The sequence below is a fragment of the Pyxicephalus adspersus genome, chromosome 4 (genome assembly GCF_032062135.1).
Source record: "Pyxicephalus adspersus chromosome 4, UCB_Pads_2.0, whole genome shotgun sequence".
Classification (NCBI taxonomy): Eukaryota; Metazoa; Chordata; class Amphibia; order Anura; family Pyxicephalidae; genus Pyxicephalus; species Pyxicephalus adspersus.
The window spans coordinates 59,499,838-59,522,212 of NC_092861.1; the positions used below are offsets into that span (position 1 = coordinate 59,499,838).

Genomic DNA, 22,375 nt, shown 5'->3' on the forward strand with positions numbered 1-22,375 from the left:
CTTTAAAATGTAATTTTTTGATTTCTGGTCAATGGAAAGTGGTTAAAGCTGCAGCATATGTGTCCAGCTCTGGAGATCCCTAATGGTACCCTTTAGACATCTTTGCATGGCCTATACTATTACCTTCCAGGGTACAGAGGTAAGAGATTTTTTTGCAGAATTGCTTGTAATCCCTAAATATAGGCAAATAACATGAAACAAGGTACATTTACAGTTATCCTTTAGGTTGCAGATCTTTCATGACAAATCAGACACCAAATACAGCTGCAAAGGTACATGTTTATTCAAACTTTTCATGTATCTTTCTGACAGAAAAAAAAGTATATTAGACAATTTGAAGAAGATCTACTACATGTACAGACACAAATATATACTTTTAACAGTCTCAAAACATGGAATGTATTTACAGAAATAAACAACCAGTACAAAGCATTGTGTATTGTCATGTTTACAGAAGTTGATTTCCCAACCCATTTTGTCTATCTGTACACGTTTTATATACCCAAACCCCCATAAACAAATACACAAATATAATTTAAAAGCCAAGCAAACCTGGTGAGGGTTCTAAGCTTTTGTTATAATTCTAAATTGGTTGTAAAACCACACATAACATAGTAAAGGAACCAAGTACTGAGTGTGTCTGTGCTAAACACGTCTGTTATTCTTACATAAACTCTGTGCATTGGGACAAAATTACCATTACATAAACTCTATTCAATGGGACACTCATCTGTTAGCAGGAAATCTTTTAATGCTGAAACTTGTCAAATGCTGCTTTGTTCTTTGGAAATAGAGGCCAAAATTAGCTAAAGTACTTGATTTGTCAATTACTTTTTTAATACAGAATGGCACACAGGAGGCAATGATCTGAACTGTCAATGTCACAGGATATCAAACCTGTATTATGTTTATATGAAATCTATGGATATGAAAAGCACTAGAAGGGTGTATCTTTTTTAACAGAAATATCAAAATGCAGTCCCTACTGGATACAGAACACGGGAATAAAAGTAATTATTACAGTAAGGTATGTGTGCAAACACTTTTTGTTTTTTAAATAAAAGCCTCCGATCATGAGGATAAATGGGGGTTTAGGCTGTGCTGAATTATTAGGCCTGAGTGGGGTTGTGTCAATGGCATCATGGTTTCTGAGATGATTCAGAATTATTTGACAGCTGCAATGTGTAAGCATTTTGCAAGCGAAAACAAAAACTATTGAAATGGCCCTAAAAACTAACCCTACAACTAACACAATTTATAAAGTTACTCTGAATTCTGTGGCTTGGTCAATTTATACTCACTTGTCTGAAGTAGGAAAGTTTTACTTTCAAATTGAAATGCTGCCTTTCCATTAAAAATACCGATTTCCCCATATCGGAGATCCTAATAAATATTTTCCTTCTAAATACCAAACAATGTTGCTGTAACACCTCAGTAAACGTGCACCAGATCTTGAAACATTCAGACCAGTAAACATTCCAGAAATCACCTAAACCTTATAGTAAAAGCAGCTACAAATGGCATGCATTTATTTAGTTTGCAGAGAAATGCATTCATGTCATTCCAAATATTTTACTACACTGTTCGGTAGTGCAGGTGTGACCCCAATGACAACTATTGATAAGCAAAGCAGTACACTGATTGTATAGTTTGCCCAGTTGATACAAGTGACCATTGTATTTCAAGATACATCATTCAGAAGATATTTCTTCAATACATAAATGTCATCAAGAATGATTTATATGTGTAGGGGTATATATGTCTAAGGTGTGCCCTTTTTGTGGAGGTGTTTGTCCATGTGACACTGTGTGAGTGTGTGAAAAAGGTGGTAGGTTATCTTCTCAACAGGGACATTAAACAAACCTGACAGATTTGAATACTTTTGTACTCAACCCTTAACACAAAAAATGGACAAAACTGGCTGGCATTGGACCTTGTCCAATATATTCTATTATCTTCTAAATAACTTGTCATTCCCCCCCCCCCCCCCCCCCCCAAAGGATGCATGAATAGAAAAAAGTAAAATAATATTTTACGGATAAGAAAAGTGAAAGTGATACCAACAAAAAATTTAAGCTACCAAACTAAAACAGTGAAAGGCATTTATAAAGCATTTACAAAAACTGGGTGATGCCATTTCTTTATGAACAGCGTTTTACATTAGGAATTTATGCGTTAAAATCAGTATAAATGTATGAAAAATGCTAATAAAATTACCATACAAACATGTATGGCTTACAAATAAAATGGTTGGGGGAGCTGCAATGCACTCACACCCTGAAACCTGGTAGAAGGTTATATTGTGTATATTTACAGTGATTTTCATACATTCAATTCTTTGCGGCATAGAGGGAGATTCAAGATTGTCATCAAGTGGAATTATTTGTAATTGACAGCCTTGCTGTCCTCTTTGGGTTTATTATTTTGTAGACATCTTACAATGGAGATGAATCTGAAATTTTCATACAATATATTACACCAGTATATCTCCAATATCAATTTTTTTTAAAGAAACTTCATTTCATAAAATAGTAAAATAATATGAACATAGTAAGGCATTTGTCTTATAGAGTAATAAAGGCACAGACCTTTCCTACTAGAAGAAAGATCAGGGGATTGCTATACATGGATGGCCTCCTTTACAAGGAGTATGTTAAATATAAATGTTAATTACATGTGTGTAGTTTTACAAGCATCTGAACAGAAAAAAACAAATATCACTTCCTAGAACCGTCCTAATGCTCTAAAGCAGGGGTGTCAAACTCAAATACACAGAGGGACAAAATTAAAAACTTATACAAAGTCGCGGGCCAACCTTGAAATGTATTGAAAAAATTGAGGAGATTTTTCCTGCTCATTAGATGTAAAGCCTTTTCATATGGAAACAAAGAGGTTTTGCTTCACATCCAAACTGGAAAAAGCCTATAATAGAGAAAGAGGCATAACATTTTCTTTTTTAAATTTTATGCCTTTTTCTCTATTTGTATGTTTCCGAGTTAAATTTTAATGGTAACCTTTTTGCACAGGCTAACAATAATAAAAACAACAAATATTCTTTTATGAAAATCCAACCATACTTGTCCATGCCTTGGAGTAGCAAGGAAAAGTACAGCTGAGAGGGAGTGCTGGAAACGCCAGACACGGCCAATGCGGAGCTAAATCTTATAAGTGGCCCGCAGCTGAAACTCCCTCTTCACTGAAATAGCGCCGCTACTAAAATTCTTGGTATTATTTGCTTTTATAAAACAGTCCAATGGGGCCACGCATAGGCAGAGCCCCCTGGTCTATAGATGCGAGTGATGCCGGGAATTGTAGAAGCAGCGCTATTTCAATGCAGTAGCGGCCCAGCTGCAGTTCATTTTTAGGATTCCTCTGGGGGCCAAAAAAAGGCCGTTGGGGGCCACATTTGGCCCCCGGGCCAAAGTTTGACACCCCCTGCTCTAAAGGATGTAAAAGGTAAAAAACCTATACAAATTGTCAGTTAAAACCACATACAGTAAATCGGTACTACATCCAGTAGGTATCTACAGACAAAGAAAAACCAATTAAAAAAAAAACATCTAATCTAAAATCACCAATCTCACAAGGACAAGATTGGCAGAACCAGACAAATCTTATAAAAGGGGTGCAGTAAAAAAATGGCCACTATTGTTTGAGTCCTTTATGTTGTCTATATCAGCGCTTGCCAACTGGTGGTCTGTGAGAAAATGTTTGGGGGTCCGCGGCTCTGGCGAGCGGGGTCAGGAGAGGGACCCTGCATAGAGGAACGCACAGGCCAGAGCCGCGGACCATGCCCCCTGTACAGTTCCCAGGCTCGGGTAAGTGGGTGGGCTGTGTCCCTGGACACAATCCGCCCACTTTCCCATTGCAGGCTCAGATTTGCAATGGGAGAGTGGGTGGGGTTATGTCATGATGACATCACTTTGGGGGAGGTTTCTCCCCCTTTGAGTGACACGCGTCATCCCACACATGCGCGGTCAGGAGCCAGTGATTTTAGTGGTTTGCGGGACCGAAAAGGTTGGCAACCACAGGTCTATATAATAGCTCCCTATACACAATACATAAATGCATATATGTATTTGTATTGTAATATACATACCCTATTTATATGGCCATTTACTTATTTCAATGCAAGTTTACCAGTTTGGCCAAAACAAAGTCTTTAGATGGTTGCGGTTGATGTTCAGGGTTCCTGAGAGATTGTGTTACATACAGATAGTGCCCACCAGTAGAATAAAAAACTGAATATACATTTTCCTCATGAAAAAAAAGAACAGCAAGCAACTCCAATGTGAGAGGCAAAATTTACCCGTCAATAAAATTTCAGTACCTCGGAATACATATTCATTAAAAACGTCTTTGTCGTTTCCCTTCTCTTACTGAATTGACCAATGCTTGAAGTCTGAATTCATCTCTGCACAAGGAAGTCTTGTTTAACAGCATGATGTAAGCAGACATTATAATAGGACAGGCTGCCAAACATCAATGGAGAACTGTTCAGTATAATCTGATCACCCCCAGGGCAGGAAATCTAATGAGGGCTCCAAAAAGCTCAGTAAACTTGAAGCTTTGGCCCTGCTGATCTGTTACATTTTTAGTTTAAATAAAGAGAGAGGAAATCAATAATGGCTTGGACAGACAAGGTGAAAACAATTACTTCAAAGTTGGTAATCCTGGTGTCAAAAAACAAATACTGCTCACTCTAATTTATAGAAACAAATAGTAATAAGTTCATGCAAGCACTAGTTCACAAATTTGTATGGGAATGTGTCACTGATAAAGCATTTTCCTTACGGATGATCCTTGTAAGAATAACTGTATCTAAATTAGAACTAAAATCCACAATCAGGCAGGTCATTATTGTGGAAATATCTCCTTTGCAATAATCCCTGTGCATGCAAAGCTTCAGCAATGGTTGCCAGATATTTGGCAATCTCAGCTTCCCTTGTGCATGCAAGGAATGGACTTGGCCCCGCGTGAATTACCTCATCCTAACAAGGCCAATCGAGATGGCCTAAGATCCTCTCTAGGAAGAGAAGAAAGAAGATGGTGGTGGTGCCCTGCTAAGGATTGGGGACTGGTAAATATCGCAAATTTAGTTCCACTTTAGGTGGGGAAAAAATACATAACTGTTTAAGTGGTCTAGTTATCAATTTAAATTTATCTAATTTGATTCAATTCGAAAAATGCATGAATGGTGGATGAAAAATGTGTAAAAAACAAAATTGAAAAGCTGGTTTCAAATTTAGTCCATGTGCATTTACATGTATTATACTGCACCTTAACAAGCGTTGCATTAAAGCGTTAATGGCCACAAGCAGTATAGGTAAACATATTACCTAGCAAAAGTTTATTAACTGTGCAACCAGTCTTATGATTCAGGCATAACTAAGAAAACACAACTCTACTTTTCTCTACTGCATTTACACAATACAGCTTGGTCAAGGATCTGCCTACAGCCTGTCTGTGCTCTGCTCTTCTGTAACCAGGTTTGCAGTGTTGGGATATTGCACTGTAATACAGTTCTCTCAGAAGCTAACTTACTTACATTAACCCCAAAATAACCCTACATATCAGAAAGACTTCGACCAAACTATAGTGACAATTTCTAATCAATGCTGAAAAACTATAGAGGAACTGATCTGTAATCTGACAAATGTACAGCTTAAAAGGTGAACTAACCATTCATCTAAAATATGGGATTTCTTGACTTAGTATAAAAAATAATGTGCATAAAATAAATTTCTTTAACTGTAGGTATATCATAACATGCCAACACATTCCTGAAGCTCACTGACTTGAATTGTATTACAAAGTTTATGTTGTGTTCAAACCAGAAGTGCACAACCCCAGTAGTTTATGTACTAGTTCATAAACAATCCAAACTTCTTAGATCAGATAACATTTGCACAAAACAACTAAAAAAAATACATTTTTTAATTGGACACAAAATATGCAAAATAGCTTTCTTGATCAAAGGATAAAACCAGGACCTCACTAGTTTGAAAAGAAAAATAAAATTTACCAATTTCCTATGAGTTACAGGGAGAGAGGAATGCTAAAAACCCACAAGCCAAAACACCTTAAATGTTTCAAACTCAGCACCACTAATGGTTGGATTCTGGAACTGAAATAAGTTTATTTTTGATCATGAGTCAGTCAGCATGTTAACATATCTAGCTACTAGGAGACAGAGACCAATAAAACTTGAACATGTTTATGTTTACATGCACTTGTAAAAATAGAAACTGGAACTTTACTTGTAAAGCAACAGAGTTCTATAATAACACCCAAGATGTTATATATTTTATTATATGTTTTATGTGTTTATATTGATTACAAACCAAAAATTCCCTCTCTTACTCCAACATAATCTGTTCTAGGTTTATTTATCTTCTGTCTTGTACTTGTATACATAGGGAGGTGGTTGCACAGGAATAAAATACAAGGTAACCCCCCCTACTCTCCCTATTATTAGATTTAGGTACTATGTAAGGGTAAACGTTTGGAAAAAACACTTACTCATACATAGGAGTATGTGGTCTTCACTGCTGCAGTATAATAAAACCGCCTAAAAATAATTTTAAACTGAACATTTGTTTCATATTTTGTGTCTACACTTATTTCATATTCTAAAGCAGGTACATTTTGCACTTTTGATTTGAACACACAGAAAACTTGTTGGCTTTATACTTGTGGTGCGGATGATTGTCTTGAGCAGTTAAAATCCATTGACACACAATTCTGTAATTTTAAAGAAGCCTAACCCTATTTTCTCACATTCTGCAATTTATCCATCTAATAATTAACTCGATTTCTGTACAAGAAGACATCTCCTGGCAACCGTATTTCCCCTGACAAAAAAACATGGGGAAAAATATTAGGCCATCACTGACTAGATAAAGTGAGTTGGGTGGAGTTAATATAACCACATTTTAAATCAACACTAAATACGGAGTAATTTAACCCTTTCTTGTGTCTGATATGACCACATATGGGAGAGCCAAAATCTTACAATAAGAAAAAAATAAATAAATTATAAATAAAACAACCCACAAACCCTTCACTAGTTCAGTGAATTTAGAAAATTAATGTTTAAACAATATAAGAAAATGAAGTATTTAAAAATGAAAGGTTAAAAGACTAAAAAAAAGTGTCAGTAAGGTGTGATTACATCTGTTCCAATGTCGACATCTGCAATATAGGAAAATACCTTGTGTGTATTAAAGTTTCCTCTGGAGCAGAAGTCCTTTCATCCTAAACCAAATGATGGTGATGCCTAATCTTGATCATTTCCTGAAGTGAAGAATGACGATGACCTTTTCATAACTCATGATATTCTCTAGAATGTCCATGCAAACCAGTTTGAAGAAGGTACTGTAGACACACTGTGGCCTTCTTTATATTTGGTAGCAGAATTTGAGGTACCTCCAAATTCAGGGGAGGAGGCAAATGTAATTGTCCCTTGTAAGGTTTTAGGTCTAGAACTCCTCATACTATTGGTGGTCTGTAATACACATAGTTTATTGCACCTTTTTCAGCTCTTAGTTTTGGGCCGCATTACAGCTGTAATGCGGAATGCAACCTGTATCAGGAAATGCTCAGAACAGTGTTAAATAAAAAAAAAAACTGTGCGGTAAAACTTTTAAAATAAAAAATCTTCAGTTAAAACCTGTTGCAGACAAAATGGACCTTTCACATACACTGTACCCCTTGTGTGTTTATGGTCAGGGGTTCTCTCATGAGTGATGAGTGGGAAGCAGAAGTGCACAAAATAGGAAACTAGGGGCTACTGAGCACATCAGACACCGGTTGGGGACATGACTTTGGGGGGGACAAGGTCCAACAATGCCTGGACAGTTCCTGCCACTTCCACAAGTCCGGTCTCTTCAAGGATGTGAAGAGGCAAACACAAGCGATCCTAGGTGTAAGGAATGAGAAAAGAAAAGAAGTAGAACAAAAAAAACAAAAACATAAAAATACACTCTAATGCATAAAAAAATGCTAAACTAAAGCATGAATGAACAAAACATGTATGTAAACAGAAAATATGAAAGAACAGAAAGTGTGATGCTAAGGAAACCTGATGTGTGATGCTAAGGAAAAACTCACCATGCATGGAAAGGTATTGGGCAGAAATATGAACAATGAATTGCGTAAATTTCTAATCAGTGTACATTCACAGCACATGCTAAAAGATGGCAGAAGATTGAACATTTCCAGAAGTCAGAAGCTTTGTTAAAATGTTATTGAGTATACATTCCCATCTCATAGACAAGAGAAAAAGAGCTAAAAGAAATGACAGAAGCGACTCGTGAAGTCTGTAGCAAAATTTATTTAGAAAAGTTTAGCTGAAAAACAAAGTGCAATTGGCAGAAGAGAAGCATAAAAAAACATTATATACCAGTGCTCTGCTTTCACCATATCATATCCTCCTTGTGATTCACTAACAGAAGCTATGATTTAGGTCTCTCTGCCAAGAGAGGACAGTACACTGCACTGATAGTAATAATGTCAGTCACGCACTGTTAGATTCCACCAACAACTATGCAGTATAAATGTGTAAAGATGGAAATCATTTGCATGGATTTTGTAGCTAGGACTACCCACCACAAAGCTGTTGACATCTTTACCTTCATTACTTCTAAACTCTAAAACACAAATCTGACTGCGTCATTAGGTTTAGGGTGAGTAAGGCACATAATCCTGTAAATTCTGCCCGCCTTGTACAGACTTTATCGTATTGCTACAGTATATCGATGCAAGAAAATTAAATGGTAAAATCAATCTGTCTTATCCTATAAAAGAACATTTGCAGAATGAATACTATATGACTAAGTGAAATACACTCAGTTTATTGTTGGTGATACTATGTGGTATTAGGTATCTTCCAGAACAATCTCATAATTCCATAGGAGGCAGCCATATTGTTGCTTTTATGCATTGATGAGAATTATAATTGGGAAGTGAGAAGAAGACAGATGTGGTTTGTGCTCATCAATATTTACCATACTGCAAGCTTTAGGTACATGGTTTCCATCTGCTTAGTTTTTATGCAATCTTAGTCAGCATTTCAGAGTATACAAAGATTTGAAAATGTACCTGATTACTAAGCTTTTACATCATTTGCTTGCAATTCCTCGTACAAAAGCTTGAGGCACATTGCTGTGTTGTAAAAAGCCAGGATACATCCAGTTTGCCATGTTTCATCATGAGAACATGTTTATTGTCTCCAACAAATATTTGAAAAATACTTAAATTTAAGATAAATTGGGGCCCCCATTAAATTAGACCCTTTGCAAAAAGCTTGACAGTAATAAAATTAGCAAATCAAAGACAACATTATTCTGACTTTTTTTGTCAGATCCTAATACAAATATTAGTAAATCATGAGAAGGATTGCTCTGTCATTATCAAGATCTGCACACCATCTACTTTATCTTCATCCAACCTGACTGCTAGGTTTGTGAAGTAAATTGGTCATGACAGAAATACTGGAATACCATTGCTAAGCTGCTAAAAGTGCTAGGTTGCAGAGTTACCCCTTAATTAAATATTAACAGTATACAGATCAAAATGTCTTCATTTCTTATCTAATTAGTCTGAGTCTGCCATGAAGCAAATGGGCCTGTTTAAAAGGATTTTCACAAGGAGAGTTCAATATTTCAAGCACATGGGATATATAAATATATTAAATGGGTATAACAAATTTCATGCCACAGGTACTTAAGAAGAAACCTGAGTTGAGGAATATATGAAGGCTACTATTACTGTCTACCTGTCCCCCAATAGTATGTTGCCTTGTTGTAATCCTCATCTACTACCTCTTGTGCCTTTTGAGTTGAACAATTGATCAAACAAGTCAGCATATCATAGTTAGGAGGTCAATCTGAACTTGCCAGGAAAGAAGTATCAGAAATAGGACATTAAGGGGAAATTTTTGACTGGAGAGTGGATAAAACGATCTGCTTGAACCTGTGATTTTTTCCCCTTGCATTGTCCCAAGAAGCATTTTCTGCATTGGGCTGCACAGAACATTCCATTATAGGGGAGGAGACAAGGAAAAGGCTTCATGTGTTTTAATAAAGTGGCCACGGGGTCACACATCGTTATATATACTGATATAATGTATAAACATGCCTTTCCTTTGTACAAACTTTTGGTGCTCCCTTTCCTCTTTAAGTACTTAACCAAATAGCTGCTATCCTAGATGTACGCTGTGGTTCCTCATGCTGACCTGTGTGCAGTGTAGTCATGTATGTGCTAGTTGGAGGTACCACGGCTTGTGACAAGAAGCAGTGTAGCAACAGTCTTTTAGCATAAACCCATTCCAAAGGCTAAACATATTTATACGTTTTTTTAGCAGCCTGCCTTGTGGCCCCTAAATTCGCGTCATGCAACAGTTTTAGATGGCTGCCAACCTGTAACAATTAAAGATATTTAGGAAAAAATGGAGATACTAAAGGATTCCTTGTAAGTTTTAAGAATACAGTACTTGATCCAAGCAAACTTATTACCTTTTAACTGGGTTAAAACTTAGATATACTATAATGATGCAGGAATGGTATATTATAAAATCAATATTGAAACCAAAACCTATTAACAATGAAATTGCTTTAACAGAATGTAAATCTGGACAAAAAAAAAAAAATCAAACCCAGCAATTGGCAGAGGCACAAAAAAATTACAGCAAGCCTATAGTAGTTAAATTGCTTATCCATGAGATTAGTGGTCCTTGCTTTTTGCCACTATTCATTCAGTACTTGACTACTAAATCAGGCAGCCTTCTACAGAAGGAACCCTAAGAAAAAGGGCTAGAGATAAGCAGCATTTAATGTATATCTATCCTTAACATTCACCAGTAAATCACAGTTGTAGAGGTCATACAGTTTTGCAATGTTGGCTTAGGTGGATGTACACTTATTGGATATTTGATGCTTAACACTGGTTTGTGCTTAGTAAAGAATGGTGATTTGTGGAAGAATTCAATGGCAGGGTCACCCTAACAAATGTTAGTAATCTGGTTCCCTGTCTCTTCATGCCTGTGTCCAGAAGGTAAGAACCCAGCGATAGAGCAGGAATAGGAGAAGCATAAGGGTGCAGTAAAAAACCCCAAAGCCCAGAAGGTGGGAGGAAAGAGTTGGTGCTCGTAAGCCTTCTCCAAAGGATAGGAGACATTCCAGAGTCCCCTTAATGTTGCAGAGGTTTAGCTGAAGAATGTCTGAAGGGAGACAAACTTTGTCCTGTCCAGGAGGGCAAGCAGGAAGGGAAAATAGAAATGCAGAGTCAGTCATGCAAACACAATCATGCAGTTAGAATCACATCACTGAAGACACTAGAATCCTGACAACAACTAAAAAAAGCAGAAAAAGTGGTAAAAAGGTAATGTTCTTGGTTAGCCAAACTATCTTTTGTTTTATTAGAAAACATATAAGCAAGGAGATTAATAAACACAAAAAAACAGTCAACCAGTTTAAGAGTTTAAATTACAGTAAACACTGACTGAGCTAAAACAATATTGTACTACCATGACTGTATTGCTATCATTCTTCACAATATACTCTAATTTTCTGTTAAGTCCTCCACTTCAAAAACATTCTACTAACATACAAATCATTGTTAATTAATGTAGTACTTTAAATATACATTCTTCCTATGACTATCCTGAACAACCATATCATAGTATTGCAGTAACTTATTCTGCTATATGATATACAAAGGTTGCTCTTGTCTGGCCCATCTACAGTAACACAATTGTGCATTGAAGAATCTTCAGTGCAAATTAATAGTCTATTACAATATGGCTAGACAGTTCTAAAGAACACCACGTAACAAATGAACTGTCTGAGGCAGCAGGCTCTGTCTACTAAAAAGTCTATAAACACTGAATTCCACATGTAATCAGATAAGTGTCATGAAATCTGAACAGGAAAAGACATAAGTACGTTTGATAATTAAAAAGCCTACCATGTGTGAAGTGTACTTTATGTTTTCTTATTACCATTGCAAAACTACAGGTAAGCATTTTGTAGAAGTGAAACTGCCATCATAGAAAAAAATGAAATGTTGTGTAGGCATCACACACACAATAAAAGGTAATTGTATCCAGCACGTGCACGATTTCTCCCAGGGGAGCATCTTACCTGGGGGACACCAATTTTCTTGCAGGCTTCCAGGAAGTTTTCCACATTTCTTCTGCATTTTGCCATTGTAAGCTTTGGCTGTTGGGAGACAATCAGCGGTGTCAAAACTTGTTTTCAAACAAATATTATAACATAAAACAGACAGAGTACTTACAACAGCTGGAGAGGGAACGTGGATACTTGGAACAGATCTTGGTCGAACATGATTGGCTAGATGACACAAAACGACACCATCTGTCAGAGCTGCTCCCAAGTCACTAGGAAGCGACAACTTTAACCGTGACTCTATGTTCTAAAAGAAAAAGGAGGAAAATAAAAGTGTTTATTATAAAAAAAGACGTCTTGTGTCACACAGCTACCAGTACAAGCTAGAGACATTTCTCAACCAGGGTTCCTTAAGCAGTGGCAGAACAATCTCCTGTCAGATGGTGCCTGCATTGATAAGTAACCACTAATGCCAAGGACTTTTTTTTTATCGGTCTGTAAAAGGGCATTTTGTTCCTGACTACCAATGTAAGGTGGCAACTTTGTTCCTGACTACCAATGTAAGGGGGGAACTTTGTTCCTGACTACCAATGTAAGGGGGGAACTTTGTTCCTGACTACCAATGTAAGGGGGGAACTTTGTTCCTGACTACCAATGTAGGGGGCAACTTTGTTCCTGACTACCAATGTAAGACGGCGGTTCTCCACTGACTACCAATTTAAGAAGGCCCTTTAACTACAATAATATATAGTAAGTCTGTCAAATGTAACGCTAGACTTAAACCAAGCTAATTTACTAAAAAGTTAAAGTAGGGTGTGTGTAGTTACTATTTGATAGTTTTGCTACAAACATGGTTTACACTTAGATGAGCATAAAAAATTTTCTGTCCTTGGACTACTTTTTCCATCCACCCTCACTTTTAGTATGGAAATAAGAGATGCATGTCATGATCCAAGCTTTATTTCTGCTGCTCCTTGTCCATGTGCACAGCTCTTTATTGCTCCCTGTCCAATATTACCACCTGCAGCCATCATTCCCCTGCACATTTTTCTGTCTGGCATTTCCTTCTCCTTCTTCCTTCCTTAGCTAGATAATAAGAAGCACAATCGAATGCTTGACCGTTACTCCATATGAGGTTGTGCTAAAAGTAAAAACTGTCCCAGCATGCTCCTTCCTCGGCTACCAAGGATATGTCAACAGCTGGGAAAAAGGGGCAAAAAAAGTGCAAGTGCCCAGTGCTACAATTCATTTGCTGAAAGAAAGTAGAGTACTTTTAAAAGGCAGCTACCTTATGTGCTGTATAAATGAGTGACAGGTCTTGTTGCAAAGAAGAGTAAAGGAAGTTGCCAAAAAGCCGGTTAGCAGGTGCATTATATTCGGATATTTCTATGCTAATTTGCATAGGAAGGAATAGAGGTATATGGGGGTTAGGAAGTGCATCTTCAGAGTTGATGGTTTTCTTCCCTTTTGCGAGTTGGAGACAAAGCTTGACACATGCTGCTGGTGAAGTTGGGTATATTTGTAAATAGTATCACTAAGCTCCTCACTTATGAAGACTTAGCATTTATTTAGAAACAATCAAGATACAAACATCCAGAGTCCAGCTGCCCTTTCTCCTTTGATTTTAGCCAAGTATGTCAAATGGATTATAAAAGGAGATGGATAAACAGAAAGTATTTGGGTACAAACCTTCCTGAGCTGATCTGTTATTTTCTGCTCCTCTTGCTGCACTCTTATACTTTGACCAGACCCAGAGTTGTCACTCGTGGGAGCAGCTAATGGTGGTGTGGTGCCTGTTGGAAACAAACTAATTAAACAAAACATATAGAAATGCAACTTCAAGCTGTTGTTGTATACAAGAAATAAATTTTAATATCAAATAGGAACAGAATTCAACACTGACTTCTTTTAACATCCTCCCGAACTGCAGCTCTGAATAGGAAGCTTTCTGGTCGCTGAGGTGAGCTCCGGTATGGCGAGGCAGACGCTGGTGAGGACAAATGTACTGCAAAGACAAATGTAGATTTCAGCAATAAACAATCATAAACTTATCAGAATTGACCAGACTACTGCGGCAGAGAAAGATCCTAAATGAAAGGTTATTCATTTTGTAACTCTTACTGCCAAGGAATTGAGCAAAATAACAAAACTCTACACAAAAAACAACTGCAAATGTAGTCACTGGTTGCTGAAAATTGAAAAAAGATAAGAAAAGAGGAAATTAATACTTCACTTACTTGTTTGAGAGGAGGGTGATACAGCAGTGACCGATGACCTCTCATCACTCTGCAAACAAAACATCACAAAAATGAAGGAAAAAATATATCATACCACAACAATTGTGAAATATAATATAAACATACATATACAGCACACACAATACTATTACACACACACACACACACACACACACACACACACATTATGAGCAAATAAAGATAAAAATAATTCTCCTGTAAATAACAGGATTATATATGAAGATCAGTTAAGATATCTGGAATTCATGCAAAGACCAAGAGACTTCAGACATTATAAATGTTGTTGAGTGCTTTCTTTTAGTAGTAAACAAAAAAAAAACTACAAATAAATAAATTTCTTCAGCAAGTTGAAATTTATTTTGAGGTCAGAATCAATTCTTGTACAATGAGTTGTACAAAAAGCATCAAAACCTTCATCTTGGAAGTTCCAAAAATTCGCTATGCACATTCACAACATGAGAAAGTTTAAGACACGTATATGATGCGTTGTGGATAGAGTATAAGAATATTATTGTTATGATAGTCATAGGCACATTGACAAAGCAATATTACCAAAGTATGACCAAGGCTAGGATTGTGGAAAAAAAAACATTTTGATATACCCAATACAGTATTTGCCAGCATGCTTTATTCACCTGGATGTGGCTTCCTGGCCTCCTTTTTATGGTATTGGTGTTACAGTCAATCTCAAAGACAAAGTGTGGCTCAAAGCCATTCTGCCAGCAGCAGGAAGAAAAGATAGAAGAAAGAAAGATGGAAACAAGGCAGCTAAAAGAATGTGTTCTCACAATGGGTAGTTGCTTTTGTTTTATAGCTGTACCACACACAGTCATCAGCCAACTGCATGCAACTATACAGAGGAAGGAGGAAGCTAAACTCAGCAGTAATGATGCACACAATGTAAAGCAAAAAAAGAGCTCATCGCTGTAATGAAACTGCAGTTCAAAAGCACAAGCATGTTGTGGCAAGATCAAGTTAGGCAATGCATGACAAGACCCACTAACACACATATTGCTGATACATACAAAGGGAATGCCTGTTTAATTGCACATACAATGCATAGTAAATTTGCCATAAACAGTCAATACATACAATAAAATGAAAGTCCTAAAACATGTGCCGTGTCATGTTTTGCACTGACCTAGTCAAAAAGAGCAGTCTCCCATGTGGAATGAATCTAGGATATATTAAGGTTCTATGTATCTTAAGCATTACAGCTTACTTAAAAATGAAAAATAACTTTTACACATTTACTATTGTGATTTAAACAGGATCCTGCCGTATACAGAGAATCATTCAATAAAACAAGTATTTTTAGCAGTATTTTCCAATGTTCTACTTGTGGATGGAACACAAATGTTCATATTCATGAAAAATAAGAGCTAGGAAACTACCGAATAGATACAAATGGATATTAGCAGCACTAGCAGTGACTAGTGGCAGATGTATTTCAAAAAGAAAATGGTTCCATTGTTCACTGCCGAAATATCACATTACCCCAAATATGTCAACTTTATTTAGTTTGCATATATTTAGTTCATTGTGCCCATATTTATGAAAGATAAATATAGAGACATAGCTTTATTACATAAAAACTTTGAACATAATTTTTTTCAAATAGCTTGGGGAAGATTTTATTGCAGTGTCCACTGCTCTATTAGATATTACCCCTAAAATGTTTTCAGGGAACAAGTGGGTGAAAACCTCTAAGAGCAACATTTACAGAATTTGTTTTTGACACCTGAGCTTTACTTAGTGTCTGCTCCTGAATTTTTCTCACTTTCACTTTTTTATAAAAAAAAATTCCTTGAAACATATAATATAGACGCTGAGTAGAACGTGCTTAAATTTTAAGGAAAAATGCAAACCAAGGCAAAGTGTACATTACATAAAAAATCATTTGTATGGTCTATACATCACATTTTTATACAAGTAAGAAAGAAAACAATGAAATATAACCAGGATGCTTAAAGTACATTTTTTCAAATACATTTGTACAAAGCAACTTTAGCTTTAGAATAACAAGAACGATAGAACACAAATCTCTGGATTATGTTTAGACAAGAATATTTTTTACTACAAGGCTACCCTTTCTTATCCCTTAAAGGTTTACAAAACACTTGATAGAAACAGAATTTCCCAAAGCAGGATTCACACCTTGTTTCGTGCACTTTACCACAAGTTAGCGTTGCCACTCATTGTCAATAACCCATACCAAATTTTTAAGTGGACCAGGAATGCATTTGGAAAATCTGTTAACCGGACAGCCCCCCTAACACTGCAAGAATATGGAAACTGAAGTTAATAAATAATAATAAAAAAGTACCAGGTTCCCAGAAAGGTGCAGGGTATAAGGTGACCAGAAATAAAAATCCCGCTTCCCAATGTAATCATCTGCTTTCTCATTTGCACCTTAAAAAGTTGTGAGATTTGCAGTAGCAAATGTAAAAATGCACCTTCCTGCATTTCCGGTAAGTCTTTAATTAGTTTTCATTTAGGTACCATATGAACATCTCTGCACAAAAATACAATATTTACTATTTTTCTCACCACTTTGCAACACTTTGTTGTGAACTGGCTATACTGAAAATCATTAATTGTGTTGTGTGGGATGCATTGCGGAGCACAAATGCACCCAAGGGCTTGTGGTACAAATGGGTCTATATCAGCAATCCTTCTCTTAATGGGAAAAATTGGTTTTAATGTGCTAAAAAATGACAAACAAAATATACCATGGATATGAGTAAATAAGCTAGGGATGTACTGTGAACAAAATATGAGGAGGTGCATGCACATTACTTCTATATGTCTAAAAATAAATAGGGCCTTGTATAAAAAACATTGAATATTTCTGTATACAACAGCTCATGTGTTGGAAATAAGATGCTTTACAGAAATGCAATACAACATATGTTACTTCTCATATTTCAGAACAATTTAGCAAGTGAGTTTAAATAGTTATTTATCTCGTGCAGAAAAAGTGAGTGTTAATTCTAAATTTAGGATACAGTAGCAACGTTTTGTGTTCTGCAAATGTAGCATAAAATTAAAAAGAGACAGTTGCAAACGAATGCCAGTCAACTTTATCAAAACAGTCCAATGTAGAAAAAAATCAGCAGAATAAAGTTCCATTGCAGAATAATTCAGATCTCAGAAACACCTGTTATGTATCTGTGTTTTATCCACCTCAGGGTGCAAGTATCGGACCAAAATTAGTATGGAATCTATTTTATTTCAATTCCAGAAGTTGCCAAACCAACGCATCGGACTTGCTGTAGTTTTTTTTTCTTAACCCACTACACACAAGGCATAGCTTTACTGTGAGTTGTGGTGCCTTTCCAAGTGAGGTGAAAAGCTCAACAATACATTTTTTATTTAATTGAAGCATCCCTAAAAAGCTGGAATGAAGAATTTCACTTTCCTTTGGCACAAAACCTTGGACTAGGGAAGCCCCCACCAGGGCAGAGCTGCCTACCTCTACACTACCGCATAAAATGCTGGAGCTAAAGATTTGGTTTATTTGGGTTTTATTTGGTTATGTTTAGAGAAAAATTGTGCAGCACCACAAAACAAATGCAGGTTTTGTCTGTAAAGAATTGTGATCTGGCAGCATCCTGAGGAACGTACTAAAAGAGGAAAGAGGTAAAGGTGCTTATGAGAATCTTCTGCCTGAAAAGTCAATAAGCAGCAACACAGAACCCACCCCTTTGCCAGACCCAAAAAATACTGCAGAAACAACAATCTAGTGCAGGGGTTTCAAACTCTCGCCCCCAAAGGAATCCTAAATATGAACTGCAGCTGACCTGCCGCTACTACAATTCCTGGCATCACTTGCGTCTATAGACCAGCGGGCTATCTGCCTATACGTGGCCCAGCACTGAACTGTTTTATAGACGCAAATAATGCTGGGAATTTTAGTAGCGGCGTTATTTCAATGAAGAGGGGGTTTCAGCCCGGGCCACTCATAAGATTTAGCTCTGCAGTGGCCGCGTCTGGCATTTCCAGCACTCCCTCTCGGCTGTACTTTCCTTTGCTACTCCAAGACATGGACTTGAATGGTAGGATTTTCATAGAAGAATATTTGGTATTGTTAGCCTGTGCATTGAAATTTCACGCATAAGGCTACAAATAGAGAAAGAGGCACAGGATTTTTAAAATAAAATTAAAAAACATTTTTTTATGCCTTGTTCTCTATTATAAGCTTGTTCCAGATTGAATGTGAAGCAAAACCTCTTTGTTTCCATATGGAAAGGGTTTAAATCTAATGAGAAGGAAACATTTTCTCAATTTTTTCAAAAAAATTTAATGGTTGACCCACGACTTTGTCTAAGTTTTTATTTTGGCCCACTGTGTATTTGAGTTTGACACCCTTGAACCAAGAGAGGCATAACAAGACCTTCTTTTTTTTAGGTCAGAAGCAGCAAGTTGAAAGCGGACACATTACAGTGTGTATCAACTTTAAACAGTTATCGTCTAGAAAATGCCAAGTAATGATGCTACACTTTTGTTTTTCTGACTAGGAAATCCTCCTGGCGGAGTCATTACTATGTACCTGCTTAATCTTTTGTTTAAAGCCAAACAACTATATAAAAACAGATCAAGTATGTGGAAAGAGATATAACTTTTCTTTAGAAAACACATACAGATCTAGTCTCCAAGTGATTGAACCCTAACCAGTGCCTCCTAGCAGCATACTACAACAAAACAACAAACAAAAAATGTCATGATATCTAGGGAAGAAAAAATATTTTGTCAAAACACTAACATCTAGCCCACCTCCCTTAAAATAGCAATTGGTGCCATAATATGAAAAGGCTTGGGTGACTGGCAATCATGCCACCATAGACATGGCTGATCTAACCTAGTGAAAAATTTAGCCCACTAAACAAAAATATCAAACACTACAGAAATGTCTGGATCCCTACAGGGAGCACCATAATCCTTCCATACATTTTCCCAGTAGGTCCACCCTTAGCGCACACAAGTGCAGTGAGCAAACAGAAGATCACATCCCACCCGGTTACACAACAAGAAGTCAGGCAATATCTCAATTCCAACGTTTATGGAGAAGTGATTTACCATGAAACTTAAAATTATGCAGGAGGGAGGGTGACAGGTGCAGAGAGCAAATTGTATGGGAAACAAGCAACAGGAACTTTTAGGAGCCAATGTAAAGGTATGTCTAAAACTTTGCTTCAAAGGAAAACATACAGTCCTTTAGTAAATAAAAACAGACATACAGAGATAATGAACACTATAAGTTTTACCTCCTGTCAAGGACTGCAGAGTAAAAAGCGGAAATACAAGCACCAAAAGAAAAGAATCAGAAAAAACATTCTTTGTCCTATTTGTACTGTGCACGAGTTAAGTCTGTCTACTGCAATTGTTATTCACGTTGAAAACTCATCTAGCTGAATATAAAGACATTGATATCACAGCAAAAAATATATTTAAGAACATAATTTAGCATCAGGATTATAAACACAACTGTAATATGGTAGCTACAAATAAGCTTTAATCATTACTACAGAGAATGATTGAATATTGCTTTAGAAAAAACATGAACTCAGGTGTAAACAGATGACAAATACATGTCCAAACACACCAAGTGCTCTACACCTACACTTCAAAAGCAAGACTTGAAAAGAATGTCATTGTGAGACAATGGAGTCCTTTAAATTCAAACCAATTAGGGGAGCTGACTTGGCTATATGTGAAATGGACAACCAAGCTCTAACATGGATACATAAATACTGAAACCCTTAGCTTGAAATGTAAAAGATACGTGGATTTTCTTTTATATCATAAGGTCAAAAACATTTTATGGTTTCATAAACCCATGTCAATACAACATGAGCTAAAAATCATCATAAATCGTTGTTTGCAAAGAAGCACACCCAGTCCCACCAAGAGCATAAACCAGGATTTATTCAGTCATGTCATTAGGATGAATTGTGTCTGTATATTTTACTTGCTTATCATAAAAATTAACACAATTGGATACACTGAATTCATATTTATAACATTTAGTTAAAGCAAACCTGTGCCCAGGCTAGGAATATATTTAGAAATTATGTATCTGTAAACATTGTTGTGAATGTTTTTGTTCATTTCACTGAAATCTGCTCTTTTTCTAAAATAAAAATCTTGGCTTGGCTGAAAAAAAGGCTTGCTGTCCTTCAATATTAACTACCAGGAAGTGTTTCTAAGTTGTTAGAAACTGAGTGAAATCTGACTGTAGAGTGTTTGATGTAATCGTTTTGGGAACTTTGAAAAGAAATAACTTGTTTAAATCTCTTTAAGTGCTTGTTAAAAATTGGCAAATTGTTTTATATCCAGAGCCTGGACACAAGTGCAATTTGAGGAATGACATTTTCCAACACTCAATTGATGGTCTGTCCAATAACCTTGTGTAGTGTGTGATGGCCAAACCATAAGCAGTCTATCCCCATTAGGTCATTACATGACCTGAACTAATGATAGGGAAATAGGACTAGTACCCAAACTTTTAATATCAAGTTTTTACTATACATTTTGGATTTTATAATGTTAACTATATAAATCTAAACTTAAACCTTATCTCTGATTTATACGGTAATATTTATATTTACAAAAAATAGGAAATGCAAGCTCATTTTGTGTATTAATTAACAGAGATTAAAATTTTTCCTTCTTAAAAATCAAGGCAATATTTTAGAATGTTATGTTTTTTTTTTTTTGCTTTCTTATTTTTTAACCACCTAGTACCATACATAATTTTAAACAAGCTCCTAAAAATAGGAGGTATTAAGTTATTGGACATCTTTTGGAAGCTGGAAAAATTACTTTTGTAACCCTCACAGTAAAAGTCCTGGTTTATGCCCTTCACATGCATTTTCTACAAAGGACTCCAAGCAGTGCTGTGCCATGCTGTAGGTGCCAGATTCCATGCAGGGTTCTTACCACTAAAAGGGCACTATCATCTGTGTGCTGGGAGCGTCTGGATGGTAGGGAACACTGAGATGAAGGTAGGGAAAGATGGAGCAATGTCAATAACACACACACAATGGAATAAACATAAAAAGGATAAATGCAACACTGTGTTACATGATGGCAGCACATGGATGATGACAATTTACTAATGGAAAATGACTATGACTTAGGATGGCAATAAATTGTGACATTTCCTAAGAAAACTGAAAAGAAACAGAATCTACATCAGAAAATAATATGCTAGTATTGGTTTAACACTGACATTTGGAAACAGCACTAGGGTGTTCAGATCACCTTGCATTTTATTATTCTGGTACACTCTAAACATATCCACATTAACTTTTTCCTTGGTTTAACAAACAGAATAAACAAAAGCACCCATGTCTGTTTCATATCTTGTGGAGTGCCATGGAAGATGATGGTGCTTCATAATTCGTAAAATACAGAGCATGTGACCAGATACCTTTATAGTATGCTAGCAGCACAGAAAGTGGAGATCATTACTACAACATTTTGTGTTATTTAAGTACATAGGAAGCATGCATTTCCCTTTTCTTTACAATTAGCAGGGACTTCATAGTAATTTGTAATTTTTCATTTTTTTTTTAATGGTTACAATTTTTTGTTTTATTCTGTGCATTAAAAAAAAACTTGTGATTAATAATGGTAAAGTAGAATAAACAAGCTCCCAGAGAACTGTAAAAATTGACCTGGTCAGTAACACTGGTGCAAAAATTAAATAAAACAAAAAGCTTTAGATGCCGTAATTCAGTAAACAAAAAAAACCCCTCCAATGATAAACAATAGGCAGAATACCACTGCCTGGTTTTGAAAGTTATTCTTATTCTGCCTCAGGGAGTTATTAAATAGTAAAGCAAGAATAAGTACAAGCAAACCCTGATCCTTGTCGTCTGAATTCAGTATTCTTTTTAAAGGTATCTTTTTTTGGGAACAATGCTACTTTTTGTATTAGTATCTCTCTCTCTCTGAAAAAAAACTGTAATACAGACATAAAAC

The 22,375-nt window shown here is 36.3% G+C and overlaps 1 protein-coding gene across 19 annotated transcripts in view; it reads right to left on the minus strand.

Moving 5' to 3' along the window:
* LRCH3 (leucine rich repeats and calponin homology domain containing 3) overlaps positions 1 to 22,375 on the minus strand; it is a 62,748-nt gene that overhangs the window by 8,708 nt on the left and 31,665 nt on the right. For 5 of the 19 annotated variants that reach the window (XM_072408334.1, XM_072408341.1, XM_072408340.1 and 2 more), the window contains 8 exons: positions 21,329 to 21,382; positions 15,022 to 15,102; positions 14,366 to 14,414; positions 14,032 to 14,133; positions 13,818 to 13,921; positions 12,298 to 12,435; positions 12,144 to 12,221; positions 8,316 to 11,243 (listed from right to left, as the gene is read on the minus strand). In XM_072408334.1, the coding sequence (XP_072264435.1) occupies positions 11,037 to 11,243; positions 12,144 to 12,221; positions 12,298 to 12,435; positions 13,818 to 13,921; positions 14,032 to 14,133; positions 14,366 to 14,414; positions 15,022 to 15,102; positions 21,329 to 21,382 (813 nt within the window). In that variant the 3' untranslated portion in view covers positions 8,316 to 11,036. Of the gene's footprint in view, positions 1 to 2,089; positions 7,922 to 8,315; positions 11,244 to 12,143; positions 12,222 to 12,297; positions 12,436 to 13,817; positions 13,922 to 14,031; positions 14,134 to 14,365; positions 14,415 to 15,021; positions 15,103 to 21,328; positions 21,383 to 22,375 lie in introns of those variants that run through there. The other 14 variants (XM_072408345.1, XM_072408344.1, XM_072408336.1 and 11 more) reach the window with 5 other exon arrangements.